This window comes from Mustelus asterias, chromosome 25 (genome assembly GCF_964213995.1).
Source record: "Mustelus asterias chromosome 25, sMusAst1.hap1.1, whole genome shotgun sequence".
NCBI classification, from domain to species: Eukaryota; Metazoa; Chordata; class Chondrichthyes; order Carcharhiniformes; family Triakidae; genus Mustelus; species Mustelus asterias.
Genome location: NC_135825.1, coordinates 4,407,481 through 4,422,593, shown reverse-complemented (window position 1 = coordinate 4,422,593; position 15,113 = coordinate 4,407,481). Strand labels below are relative to the sequence as shown.

The following is a 15,113-nucleotide window of genomic DNA, read 5'->3' as shown; positions in this document are numbered from 1 at the left end:
TTACTGTCTCATCTGAAAGGCAGCACCTCCTTCAGTGCAATACTCTCTTAATACTGCACACAGTGTCTAACCTGGATTATGGGCTCAAATCTCTTTAAGGGGCTTGAACTCAATCTTTTGATCCCCACAAAGCCATGGCTAACACGCAATCTGAACCCCTCTTACTCCTTGGTACTTTTCTCCAACTTATATGTCTGTTTGAAAGAGGTATTCAAAGCCATGAAGGGTCTTGATAATTAAGAAAACGCTTTTTCCAAAAGAATTGTGGAGCTAAAGGGAATGGAAAATGGATTAATTGGACACTCCTTCATAGAGCTAGCAGAAGCATGATGGACTGAATGGACTCCTGCTATGCCGCCGCATTTTATTCATTGCAATTATTGCTGGATGTGGGTTTCTTGTACTGTTGGTTGCGTGCTGTGAATTGCAGTCAAGTAATGCAGATCTTTTGCTGGTAACTTATTGCACCAGTGAGCAAGAGGAAGTTGGGTTCTGCGAAGTGCAGTGTTTTTACCTGAAATGGTAATATTCACATGCCTCGCTGGAGATAACAGGAAGTTCAATATAGCCAAAGGCGTTCAAGATTTTGATGAGTGTTCCAGTGAGAAACGTTTACAAATGTGCTTGTTCCGCTTAACTAAAAAAAAATCATAGCTGCAGTTTGAACTTTTCTCATTCTATCAGTGTCACTCTGCTTGCTGCTCAGAGATCTTCTACTGCTCCTTCATGGCTGCCAGTTTGTTCACAATTGAGTATAGAAGATTAAAGAGTGATCCCCTTACATTGTTTTACATAATAGAGTTGCAGGGGTAGAAAAAAAAACTATTTAACAGAATCTTAGCAGAAAGAGGCCATTGAGCCCATCGTGCCACCTATTTACCCTGCTAATCTCCCTGACACTAAGGGGCAATTTAGCACGGCCAATCCACCTAACCTGTACATCTTTGGAGTGTGGGAGGAAACTGGAGCGCCCGGAGGAAACCCACGTAGACACAGGGAGAACGTGAAAACTCCACACAGCCACCCAAGGCCGAAATTGAACCCGGGTATCTGGAGCTGAGAGGCAGTAGTGCGAGCCACTGTTATTTCTTCTGGGTAGTCCTGAACAACAACAATAGCTTGCATTTATATAGAACCTTTTAAAGTAGTACGGCACTTGAGCAATTAACCGAAAACAAATTGATGCATCCACATGAGAAATTGAGGCAAATTATCAAAGGTTTGGCCAAAGCAGTAGGTTTTAACAATTTCCTTAAAGGAAAATGAAGTGTATATATGTCATAAGTAGGCTTAACACTTGCATTCACACTGCACTGAAGTTACTGTGAAAATCCCCTAGTCACCGCACTCCGGCGCCTGGTCGGGTACACCGAGGGAGAATTTAGCATAGCCAGTCAGCCTAACCAGCACGTCTTTCAGACTGTGGGAGGAAACCGGAGCACCCGGAGGAAACCCACGCAGAACACTGGGAGAACGTGCAAACACCACACAGACCGTGACTGGGAATCGAACCTGGGTCCCTGGCGTTGTGATGCAGCAGTGCTTGCCACTGTGCCGCCCTGGAAGTGGAGAGGTTTAGGGCAAGACTTGCAGAGCTCAGGGCCTTGGCAGCTGAAGGCATGGCCGCCAATGCTGGAGTTATTAAAATTCAGTCATGCATCAGAGGCCATAATTGTAGGGGCTGGAGGAAATTTGAGATGGGGAGAGTTGAGACCATGAGAGATTTTAAAAAAGATGATATTAAAATCAAGGGATTGGGAACCAATGCCTTTCACACAAAGAGCAGTGGGAATCTGAAGCACTCTTTCCCCCAAAAACTATTGACCCTGGAGATCAAGTGGAAATTTTAAACCTGAGATAGATCAGTTTTTATTAGACAAGATAATTGAACGTCATGGAATCAAAGTAAGTTAACAGAGTAGAGGTATAGATTTGTCATGATCTAATATAATAGCATAACAGCCTCCAATGTGTAAATGGCTTCCTCCGGTTACTAAAACTTCCCGTACTGCCCTTTAAAGAGGCATCATCAGATAACAGTGGAGACCAAGCTGAAGGAAATGAGAGGTATGATTGACAATTTGGTCAAAACTATGGATTTTAAGGAGTTGGGAATGGAGATTTAGTTCACTCGTTGGAACAGCACTCAGTTTTGGGTCTATCCATCAGATCTCTGTTTTGCCCTGAATTTTATCAAGCTTGAGTGTTGTAACTGCACCCATCCAACAAATGGAGACTGCGCCATCACACTGCTTTCCTTGGCAGAAAAATTCTGGAGAGTCAGGAAGTGTCATGTGGCTGGTCCAGTTAGGTTTCTTGTTAGTTCCAGCCCCTAAGATGAGCATTCAATGGTGCTAGTGCCATTGAATATCAGTTTCTCTCATTGCAGATGGTTATTACCTGGCATTTGCGTATTGTTGGTATTACTTGCCACTTATCAGCACAAGCCTGATGTTGGGGCGGCATGGTGGTACAGTGGTTAGCACTGCTGCCCCCCCAGCAACAGGGAGCCGGGTTCGATTCCCGGCTTGGGTCACTGTCTGTGTGGAGTTTGCACGTTCTCCCTGTGTCTGCGTGGGTTTCCTCCGGGTGCTCCGGTTTCCTCCCATAATCCAAAGATGCGCTGGTTGGATGCATTGGCCATGCTAAATTGTCCCGTAGTGTCAGGGGGATTAGCAGGGTAAACATGAGGGGTTATGGGGATAGAGCTGGGATTGTGGTGGGTGCAGGCTCGATGGGCCGAATGGCCTCCTTCTGCACTGTAGGGATTTTATGATACCCAGCTCCTGCAGCGTATGAAGTGGAATATTTCCTTATTTGAGAAATAGTGAATGGACAATGGGATCATGGGTGGGTTTTTACGATGGTTTTGGAAAGATGCACCGTGAAATTGCTCTCCACATGCCCAGGTTAAGGTCGTCGATGTCGATTACTTGAGCACAGAGTGTGCTCCACTGCAGTGTTCCTGATTCCTTTGTTATCCTGTTTTTATAACTCCTGATAGAGTCTGGAGGAACCTGTTCCGCGCATTGACCTAACACTGATGTTTTGACAGGTAAATTCTCCTCTTGGTGAACTCTATGCCACACAACCAGCAGGTTTAGCTTCTTGGATGTGTGTTGAATCGTCATGCGCACCCTTGACAAACCTGGGGATTGGCAGTGAAACACTGAGCATTGCCCCCACCCTTATCTGCTAATCAGTGACCCCCAGCTACCTCAGTGGGTACAATTGGCAATCCGGGCGTTTTACACAGGGATCTGTGCTAGGACCCCAACTGTTCACATTTTTAATGACTTGGACATGTGAACCAAATCTCCAAATTTGCAGATGATACAAAGTTGGGTGGGATGCTGAGCTGTGAGGAGGATGCACAGATGCTTCAGCGTCATTTGGACAGACTGAGTGAGTGGACATCTGCACGGCAGTATCAGGTGGATACGTACGAGTTCATCCACTCCGGTAGCAATAATAGGAAGACAGATTGCCTGAATCGGTTTAAATTGTGAGAGGTGGTTACTCAGCGAGACCTCAGTATTCTCCTGCATCAGTCGCTGAAAGCAGGCACAGCAGGCAGAAAAGTAGGCAAATGATATGTTGGCCTTCATAGCGAGAGGATTTGGGTATACGAGTAGAGATGTTTTATTGCAATTGTATAGGGTTTTGGTGAGGTCACACCTGGAGTATTGTGTGCAGTTTTGGTGTCCTTATCTGAGGAAGGATGTCCTTGCTATACAGGGAGTACAGCAAAGGTTTACCAGACTGATTCCTGGGTTTGCAGGTGAATACCATATGTTTCCAGCTTTGTACAGAGTTGTGTTGCTCTGAGGTGGAGCAAGGTTCTTGTTGCATACTGTCGTATTATCTGGAGTGGAGTGGTGTTTTTGCTGCAGGTTGTCATGTTTCTCTGCAGTGGGGCAAGATTGGTGGTGCATGTTGTTGTTCTGCAGTGGAGCAGTGTCATTGCTGCATATTGGCATGTTACTCAGCAGTGGTGCGGGGTTGTTGCTGCATATTGGTGTGTCGCTCTGCAGTGGAGCGGGGTTGTTGCTGCAGGTTGTTACTCTGCAGTGGAGCAGGATAGTTGCTGCATATTGGCGTGTTACTCTGCAGTGGAATGGGGTTGTTGCTGCATATTGGCGTGTTACTCTGCAGTGGAACGGGGTTGTTGCTGCATATTGGCGTGTCACTCTGCAGCGGAGCAGGGTTGTTGCTGCATATTGTTACTTTGCAGTGGAGCGGGGTTGTTGCTGCATATTGGCGTGTTACGCTGCAGTGGAGCAGGGTTGTTGCTGCATATTGGCGTGTCACTCTGCAGTGGAGCAGGGTTGTTGCTGCATATTGGCGTGTCACTCTGCAGCGGGGCAGGGTTGTTGCTGCATATTGGTGTCACTCTGCAATGGAGCGGGGTTGTTGCTACAGGTTGTTACTCTGCAGTGGAGCAGGGTTGTTGCTGCAGGTTGTTACTCTGCAATGGAGCAGGGTTTTTAGCCTAAGGTTTTCCAATTGTTAGATCCCCAAATTTCTTCCCTTTTGTCCAGAAAGTTAATGAGTGAGAGAACCACCGAGGAAGGAGAATCTTGTCAGGACGTGATCATGAAGAAATCGTACAGTAACATCCACAGCTTGGGGTGCAGTCACTTTGCAGTGAGAAGGCTGGGTCAGAGAGAAAAACAGCACAGTAGATTTCACAAACTGCACACGCTCTTACATGCTGGTTGGGACCTGAACTGATGGATATGATTAGATTATTAAAGCTGCCCAGTGACAGTTCAATTAGAGTGGTATCCACTTTCCCAGACCCTCTGTCACGGGTGATTATTGAGAATTGAGATCCCATTTGAGATATCAGCGCTTGTGTTGGAAGATGTAGAGGATTCTGTTTTTTGTATGCACTTTGTTTTATTCCGTCCCCTCCCTCTCGCTTTATTTCCTCCAGATGTCAATTCTTGAAGAGCACCTGGTATGTTTTCTAGCAATATCCTCGCTGAAAGGATCACTTTTCAAGAGTTGAATGGTGCTAACAGGATATTTAACATCAGATTGACAAACCCAATTTTGCCGAAGGTCCACTCTTGACTTTCTAGCGCTGGGTGGCAATCAGGAGTGGAAATCGCAGCTTGTTCCCGTTAGCCATATCCCTTACCTGTCCAACCTGCTAATTGTTGCTCAGTGGTGGTGCTCTTCACTCTGAGTCAGAGGGCGAACACTAACTGACATTTCCAGAGTTGTTATGTTGAAGGTGGGATTGTTTAACCAAGGACCTATCTGGTTTCTCACCTGGATGCAAAAAAGCCAGTGGTACTTAACAGAACTTTTCTGCTCCTCTTGTGGTCACTATTGGGGTGGCACAATGGTTAACACTGCTGCCTCACAGTGCCAGGGACTCTGGTTCGATTCCCGGCTTGGGTCGCTGTCTGTGTGGAGTTTGCACCTTCTCCAGCTGCTCTGGTTTCTTCTCTCAGGATGTGGAGATGCCGGCGTTGGACTGGGGTAAACACAGTAAGAAGTTTAACAACACCAAGTTAAAGTCCAACAGGTTTATTTGGTAGCAAAAGCCACACAAGCTTTCGAGGCTCTAAGCCCCTTCTTCAGGTGAGTGGGAATTCTGTTCACAAACAGAACTTATAAAGACACAGACTCGATGTAAATTGAGTCTGTGTCTTTATAAGTTCTGTTTGTGAACAGAATTCCCACTCACCTGAAGAAGGGGCTTAGAGCCTCGAAAGCTTGTGTGGCTTTTGCTACCAAATAAACCTGTTGGACTTTAACTTGGTGTTGTTAAACTTCTTACTGTGTTCTTCTCTCAGTCCAAAGATGTGCAGGTTAGGGGGATTGGCTGTGCTAAACTGTCCCTTTGTGTCAGGGGGATTAGCTGGGGTAAAATGCATAAGGTTAGACTGGAGCTATATTCATTGGAATTCAGAAGAATGAGGGGAGATCTTATAGAAACATATAAGATTATGAAGGGAATAGATAAGATAGAAGCAGGGAAGTTGTTTCCACTGGCGGGTGAAACTAGAACTAGGGGGCATAGCCTCAAAATCAGGGGGAGCAGATTTGGAACTGAGTTGAGGAGGAACTTCTTCACACAAAGGGTTGTGAATCTGTGGAATTCCCTGCCCAGTGAAACAGTTGAGGCTACCTCATTGAATGTTTTTAAGGCAAGGATAGATACATTTTTGAACAGTAAAGGAATTAAGGGTTATGGTGAGTGGGCGGGTAAGTGGAGCCGAGTCCAGAAAAAGATCAGCCATGATCTTATTGAATGGCAGAGCAGGCTCGAGGGGCCAGATGGCCTACTCCTGCTCCTAGTCCTTATGTTATGGGGATAGGGACTGGGTGGCATTGCAGTTGGTGCCAACTCGATGGGCCGAATGGCCTCCTTCTACATTACGATTCTATAAATATTTAACTATCAGCTGCTAATCGTAAATTGGAAGGTCTGATCTAAATCACGTTGCTGTTAGTGGGATCTTGCTGTGCGCAAATTGGCCTCCCCAACATTACAACAGTGATTATGCTTCAAATGTACTTTGGCTGCAAATTCCTGAGATCGTGAGAGGGTCAATATAAATGTAAGTCTTTTCGTTTACTAGGAGTGAGTGCACAACTGAGAGATTTGTGATTGAATAGTCAGTTTATAAACACTCGAGTAACTTTCAGCCGTAGGAGTTTAGGTCTGAGAGAAACCATGTCCAGACAGGATCAGAAACTGTGGAGCACAAAGCTTTGTTGGCAGTTTATAATAGGACTGTTAGCGAAACTTCCTGTGTGGGAGACGAGTGCAGGGCGTGGTTCAGCAGGACAGGAATGTGGCACTACTGCTAATTTACAGCGGGCTGTTCTTATCACTCGACTTGAAGCTGTCGGGCTGCTGCTTCTCCCCCGCACCACCCCGATAGCCTACACCCATGTGACTCAAAACAAAATGCTACCTTCACACCATATTTGAATCAGAAGATGCTGTCTTGGGGTGAACTTGCCCTCCACGGAGTACTTCGCCATGATGAAACTCGCCAATAGGGGAAGTAAAAGTACAGCTGTCAGCCGAATCTCTCTTTGCAATCTAGTTCAGCATTTTAAGCATTAACATACAAATTGTGCACAGTAAGTAGTCTCACAACACCAGGTTAAAGTCCAACAGGTTTATTTGGTAGCACGAGCTTTCGGAGCGCTGCTCCGAAAGCTCGTGCTACCAAATAAAACTGTTGGACTTTAACCTGGTGTTGTGAGACTACTTACTGTGCCTACCCCAGTCCAATGCTGGCAACTCCTTGTCATACAAGTTGTGGGTAGTGTCCTGAGGTGGCTAAATTAATCGATTAGTAATCGGGAGCCTTGGATTAACCACCCAAAAAATGAGTTTGAGACTCGGCATGGTAGTTTAAGAATTTGAATTACACCTTTAGTTTTTAAAAAATGATTAATTAACAATAAAAACTTTAAGCAGAGGAAGCAACTTAGTGGTATTATCATTGGACCAGTAATTCAGAGATGCTGGGGACCCGTTTTCGAATCCCACCACAGCAGATGGTGGATTTTTTAAAAATTCAATTAAATAGCTGGAATTAAAAGTCAAATGATGACCATAAAACCATTGTTGATTATCATAACAAAAACCCCACTGGTTCATTAATATCCTTCAGGGAAGAAAATCTGTCTTCCTTACCTGCTCTGGCCTACATATGACTTCAGACCCACAGTAATGTGGTTGACTCTTAAATGCCCTCTGAAATGGCTTCAGTCGTATTTAACCACTACAAAGGAATGAAACCGGACGGATCACCCTGCATCAACTGGAAATGACAACGGCAAACCCAGTCCCGATGACCCGGCAACATTCTCCTTACTTACGTCTAGGAGCTAGTGCCAAAATCAGGAGAGCTGTCTCACAGACTAGTCAAGCAACAGCCTGACGTAGTCATTCTCACGGAATCATACCTTACAAATAATGTCCCAGACACGACCATCACTATTCCTGGGTATGTTCTGTCCCGCCGGCAGAACGGACCCAGAAGAGGTGGCAGGCAGCCCATTGGTATGCAGTCAGAAGGGAGTTGTCCCGGGAGTCCTCAACATCGACTCTGGATACCATGAAGTCTCATAGCACTAAGTCAAACATGGGCAAGGGACCCTCCTGCTGATTACCATGAACCGTTTCCCTCTCAGCTGATGAATCCATGCTCCATGTTGAATACCACTTGGAAGAAGCACTGAGGGTGGCAAGGGCACAGAATATATTCTGGGGTGGAGGACTTCAATGTCCATCACCAAGAATGGCTCAATTATACTACCACAGACCAAGATGGCTGGGTCCTAAAGGATATAGCTGCTAGACTGGGTCTGTGGCAAGTGGTAAAGGAACCAACAAAAGGAAAAAACATTCTTGACCTCATCCTCACCAATCATCTTGTCACAAATGCAACTATCCATGACAGTATCGGTAGTGGTGACCACAGTACAGTCCTTGTTGAGATGAAGTCCCATCTTCACATTGAGGATGCCCTCCATCATATTGTGTGGCACTACCACCATGCTAAATGGGCTAGACTTCAAACAGACCTAGCAACTCAAGACTGGGCAACCATGAGGTGCTGTGGCTCATCAGTAACAGCAGATTTGTACACAGCCACAATCTGTAACCTCAATTCCCCAGCATATCCCCCACTCTACCATTACCACCAAGCCAAGGGATCAATCTTAGTTCAATGAAGAGTGTGAGAGGGCATGCCAGGAACAGCACCCGGCATACCTAAAAATGAGTTGTCAACCAGTGAAGCTACAACACAGGATTATTTGTGTGCCAAACAGTAAGTAATAGACAGAGCTTAAGTGATTCCATAACCATCAGATCTAAGTTTGCAGTCCTGCCACATCCAGCCGTGCATGGTAGTGGACAATTAAACAACTCACTGGAGGAGGAGGCTCCACAAATAGCCCCGTCCTCAATGATGGAGGAGCCCAGCACATCTGTGCAAAAGCTAAGGCTGAAATTCACAACAGTCTTCAGCCAGAAGTACTGAGTGGATGATCCATCTCAGCTGGAGGCCCTCAGCATCACAGATGTCAATCTTCAACCGATTCAATTCACTTCACGTGATGTCAAAGAACAGCTGAAGTTTTCGGCCCTGACAATAGTACTGAAGACTTGTGCACCAGTGCTCACCATGCCCCTAGCAAACTATTCTTATCGAGCTACGACATTGGCATCTACCCAGCGATGAAACAAAAAACAGGGCTTCAAAATCAAATCTGGTCAATTATCGCCCCATCAGTTTACTCTCGAAGTGATGGAAGGGTCATCAACAGCGCTATCAAGTGGCACTTACTCAGCAGTAACCTGCTCATGGATGCTCAGTTTGGGTTTTGCCAGGGTCACTCAGCTCCTGACCTCATTACAGCCTTGGTTCAAACATGGACAAAAAAGCTGAATGCCGGAGGTGAGGTGAGAGGAACAGCCTTTGACATCAAGGGAACATTTGAACAAGTGTGGCATCAAGCAACTCTCTCAAAATTGGTGTTAATAGGAATCAGGGAAAACTCTCCGCTGGTTGGAGTCATAGCTGGCGCAAAGGAAGATGAGTATGGTCGTTGGAGGTCAGTCATATCAGTCCCAGGACATCACTGCAGGAGTTCCTCAAGTTAGTGTCCTAGGCCCAATCATCTTTAGCTGCTTCATCAATGACCTTCCTTCCATTATAAGGTCAGACGTGGGGCTGATTGCAGAGTGTTCAACACCATTCTTGACTCCTCAGGTTTCATCTCTAAATGCAGCAAAACCTGGACAATATCCAGGCTTGGGTTGATAAATGGCAAGTAACATTTGCGCAACTCAAATGCCAGGCAACCCCCACACGCACACACACAATAGCCTGTCCACCATTTAAAGGCACAAGTCTGGACTGCGATGGAATGCTTGTCATTTGCCTGGATGAGTTCAGTTCCAACACTCAAGCTTGACACCATCCAAGACAAAACAGCCTGCTTGATTGCTACCCCTTCCACAAACATTCAATCCCTCCACCACCAACAAACTGTGTACCATGTACAAGATGCACTGCAGAAACTCACCAAGGTTCCTTAGACAGCACCTTCCAAACCCACCATCACTACCATCTCGAAGGACAAGAGCAGCAGATACCTGGGAGCACCACCATCTGGAGCCATTCACCATCCTAACTTGGAAATATATTGCTGTTCCCTTTACTGTCGCTGGGTCAAAATCCTGGTTAATACAAACCACTACCAGCAGGTGGCCTACCATCTTGGGAATGACAGGAAATGCCAGAAATAACCACACTTTGAGAAGTTGTACTTCCAATTTCCCCAAAGTTCTCCATGGCTGATTTGAAAGTACTGCTAACTCAAAAGTGAGTTAATCCACTGAGTGGTTGAGTTGTGCACTTGAAATTGGGTGACATGAATTCACACGATAGGATGCATTTAGTTCACCTTGCACCATCTCGACTTGACGAAGGATCATCCAGACTCAACATTGGCTCTATTCCGTCTCTTCAGATGCTATCGGACCTGCTGAGTTTCTCCAGCGTTTTTGTTTCAGATTCCAGCATCCGTAGTATTTTGCCTTTAACATCTAGATCTTACTGCCTAACAAATTGAGCAAAATAATAATGGGACCAATCAATGTTAGAACACTTGGCAAATCAACATCCCCTCCAAGACGCCACATGATTTGAATAATTTGGCATTCTATGGCCAAACTCGAAGTATTGGCCATCATTTGAAATGGTCATTGTCACTGCTGCTGGTTTCGTAAATCACAGTTCCACAGAGTTTAAGGAGAAATTGAAAATTTGTGCAGAGCATCTGCTATTTCCTTGGTAGGTTCAAGAGTGCTTTAGACCAATTTGTGCACATCAAGATCCTGCAAACAACAATGAGATAAAGTGTTCATGTTGGTATTGATTGAAAGAGAAATGTCTTCACAGGCACATCAACCCTAGCTCCTCTCTGAAATGTGCAACTGTTTATCCACTCAGTGTCAACAGGGCTTCACTTCAACTGATAAATGGCACTTCCAAGAGTGCAGAGTGTGCTGTTTTGAAGTGTCAACTTGTATTATGAACTTGAGCACTTTTGAGTTCCAATCAATTAAAGAACGATGTATATTAGGGATTATCAGTTAAATGTTGAAATCCTAGTCATGTGTGTGTACTTAGCTAAGCATTTGAATTTTCACGGGAAGTAGTTGCAGAGGATTTGATTGTCAATAAATTTCCCCACCCTCGCCACACCATCACCTATTTCCTAGTCTCCTGGGCCTGACAGTTTAGTCTGTTTCCTTGCAGTCTTTCACTGGTCTAGCTCCAAATATGGTCACTTGACACTTTTCTAAAGTGGCTGTCAGCAACTGAACAGTGTACTGGATTCTCGAGTGCAGTCCTCTGTCCGACTGAACCCTATACACTAAACTGTTGAATTTTCACAACATTTCCTGTGGGTGTTTTAAAAAAAGTCAAAATGAGATCAGTGGCAAGGTTATTATTGGTTATTAGCATTGAAGCCTGACCTCACTCAATCAGCTCTGCTGGGCAAGCCGCATCATAGAAATCATAGAAACCCTACAGTACAGAAAGAGGCCATTCGGCCCATCGAGTCTGCATCGACCACAATCCCACCTAGGCCCTACCCCCATATCCCTACATATTTTACCCGCTAATCCCTCTAACCTACGCATCCCAAGACACTAAGGGGCAATTTTAGCATAGCCAATCAACCTAACCCGCACATCTTTGGACTGTGGGAGGAAACCAGAGCACCCGGAGGAAACCCACGCGGACACGAGGAGAATGTGCAAACTCCACACAGACAGTGACCCAAGCCGGGAATCGAACCCGGGTCCCTGGAGCTGTGAAGCAGCACTGCTAACCACTGTGCTACCGTGCCGCCCCATCATCCACGTACCTAACATGAGACTCTCGAAACAAACACGCTACTGGGAACTTCAACACGACAAGCAAGGAGGGAGAGGAAATGCTTCAAGGACGCTTTCAAAGCCTCTTTTTGTAAAAAAAAGTGCAACATCCCCAGCCAACATGTGGGGGATCCCCAAAACCACCCAAAGTGGAAGTAAAAGGATCCAGGAAGAATCTGCACACCCTGAGTTTCATCACCGAGAGCTGAACCAAGTGTCAACAGGGAAAGGAGTGCATGGCGACCTGGGCACCCTTCCACCCACTCTGCTAACCATCGTCTGCCCCACCTGTAACAGAGACTGTAGGTCATGCATTGGTCTCCAAAGTGGCCTGAGAACTCGCTTAGTGTGGAAGCAACCAAGTCATCCTCGACTGCAAGGAAACTACCTGAGAAGAAGAAAGGACCAGCAAGCTGCAGAGCTCCTGACCAGTGTGCCATATTTGTACAACTGAAGAAACCTGACTCTGCACAGTGTACAGTATATTGTCATTCTAAATGCAGAAAGCTGTCATGTCACTTCAGTTATAACTTTCTAACATTCAGTTTTGGTGTGAGGTTGGAATTTTGTATGACTGATATCTGGCAGTCGGGTAGTCTGGATACTGTGAAAATACTTGCAGCTTTCGGTTTCTTCTGCCCTTTGATTGTTCATTGCCTGGTTCCACCTCTGCTGGAGGTTCCTGTGTATATGTTCTGTGGGGAGAGATGAGGGGTTTGACTGGGGCTCCGCTGTGATGCAACCTTCAGTAATGGAATGGCGTGTTTTGGTTTTTATGTAAAGTTGGCTGGCCACTTGGACAAAGTAATATCTGTTCCCAAATGTGAATTGAGCCCTGCAGCAGATTCAAGGTGAAAATTTGAAAATGCAGGAGAACATGAGAGACTTTAACCATGATCCTGACAAAAACTTACATTGTCCTAAGCTGCTTGCACCTGAACGCTACATAATGGCTGAAGTTTTTTGCTTCTGGGCCACTCCATGTTTATTGGTTTCTCTTTATTCATTGAATTCAACGTGTAGAAAGCCCCAGACAAGAACTGTTGTGTTTAGTTGACCCCTGTAACTGCCAAATTGAATACGGTAGGATGTTGGCCATCATAAATATTCAATTTCATTTGGCTTCAATTACTTTAGTAAGTTGATGTATTCTGTTAGGAATACAGGAGCATTTTCATTGAGACAAGTGGTTTACGAGCTCATTAATTGGCTGACGGATATTTACCCTATAACTGGGGCCATTCAATGCATTCAGGCCTTTGGCTTTCTATTCCATTGATGGGAAATGTACATTGTTCCTTGGGAAATCCAATACTTGTGTCACAGAATTGACTACTACCCCAGGCGGAGCTTTCTCTCTGTTGGTCACCAGGTTGCTCGATTGATGGAAAATCTTTTTATTCTGAATCGGAGAAAATGTGGGGCACCTGATTAGTAAATTTGCAGATGACACGAAGATTGGTGGAGTTGCTGATAGTGCCGGGGATTGTCAGAGGATACAACAGGTTATAGATAGATTGGAGACTTGGGCACAGAAATGGCAGATGGAGTTTAATCCGGACAAATGCGGGGTGATGCATTTTGGAGGATCACATTTTAGGTGTGAATTATACTGTAAATGGCAGAACCTTTAGGAACATTAACATAGAGAGGGATCTGGACGTGCAGGCCTAGAAGTGGCAACACAGGTAGCCACGGTGATTAAGAAAGCATGTAGCATGCTTGTCTTCATCAGCCGGGGCATCGAGTACAATCGTGTTGCAGTTATATAAAACCTTGGTTAGGCCACATTTGGAGTATTGCGTGCAGTTCTGGTCACCACACTACTAGAAGGACATGGAAGCTTTGGAAAGAGTGCAAAGAAGATTCACCAGGATGTTGCCTGATCTCGAGAGTGTTGGCTATGAGGAGAAGTTGAATAAAATAGGATTGTTTTCACTGAAAAAACAGGCTGAGGGGGAGGCCTGATAGAGGTCTACAAAATTATGAGAGGCATTGACAGGGTTGATAGTCAGAGGCTTTTTCCAGAGGTGGAAGTGTCAATTACAAGGGGGCACAGGTTCAAGGCGAGAGGGAAAAGTTTAAGGGAAATGTGCGGGGGAAGTTTTTCATGCAGAGAATGGTGGGGGCCTGGAATGTGCTGCCAGAGGTGGTAGTGGAAGCAGGCACATTAGCAACATTTAAGAGGCATTTGGATGGGTCCATGAATAGAGAGGGAATAGAAGGATACGGACCAAGTAAGGGCAGAAGGTTTTTTCTTAGGGCATCATGATCGGCATAGGCTTGGAGGGCCGAAGGGCCTGTTCCTGTGCTGCACTTTTCTTTGTTCTTTGTTTGTAATAGTCAGTACACAAAGCATCATGCGGTGAAGCATCATGCAGTGAGTCCACTGCCCAGGGTGCATAATAAGTTTGCTGGAGGCCTCAAACTTGGCTCAGTTGGTAGTGCTCTTAGGCCGTCAGTCGGAAGAGCATCGGAAATGGGAGCTGGAGTCGGCCATTCAAGTCTGCTCCACCATTCATTGAGATCATCACTGATCTACTTCAACTCCTCCTTCCCACACCATTCTCCTGTTCCTTGATTTCCTCGGTATCCAACGACCTCTGATTTGAATGCACTGAACAACTGAGCGTCTACAGACAGCTCTCTACCTAGAGAGCTCCAAAGATTCAAACCCTTTGAAGAAATTTGTCTATGTCTCGGTCTTCAATAGCTAACCCCTCACTCTGATCCCTAAGGTTGTGGGTTCAAGCCCCACCCAAAAGACTTGAGCACAAAATCTGGGCTAAGATTGTCAGTGCAATGCTGAGGGTCTTTCAGATGAGATGGGTAACTAAAGCCCATTTGTCCAATTGGGTCAACGTAAAATATTCCAGTATACTTTTGTGAGCATTCCAGGAAGTTCCAATAAGCTTTCAGGAATGGGAACTGATGGTGACAATCTGTACATAGTGAAATATTCAGTGCTACAGTCTTAACTGGTGGAGCTGAAGTTTCTTCAGTCTTGACAAGGGCTCCGTAAACGTGAAATGCACACTTGTCTGTTCTCTCCATAGATGCTGCCTTACCCGTGTTTCCAGGGTCTGCAGTACTTTGCTTTTTGTTACTTGCACGGCATTCCCACAGATTTTCTCCCAAGAATCGGGGTTGTTTATCGCTGCATGCACTGAGTCTG

The 15,113-nt window shown here is 45.5% G+C and overlaps 1 protein-coding gene across 5 annotated transcripts in view; it reads left to right on the top strand.

Moving 5' to 3' along the window:
- capza1b (capping actin protein of muscle Z-line subunit alpha 1b) overlaps window positions 1–15,113 on the top strand; it is an 87,284-nt gene that overhangs the window by 42,200 nt on the left and 29,971 nt on the right. Inside the window, exon 1 of one of the 5 annotated variants that reach the window (XM_078242027.1) lies at window positions 3,343–3,434. The exons of the other annotated variants lie outside the window; for them this stretch is intronic. Within the exon in view, the coding sequence (XP_078098153.1) occupies window positions 3,351–3,434 (84 nt within the window). The 5' untranslated portion in view covers window positions 3,343–3,350. Of the gene's footprint in view, window positions 1–3,342; window positions 3,435–15,113 lie in introns of those variants that run through there. 5 annotated transcript variants of the gene reach the window in all.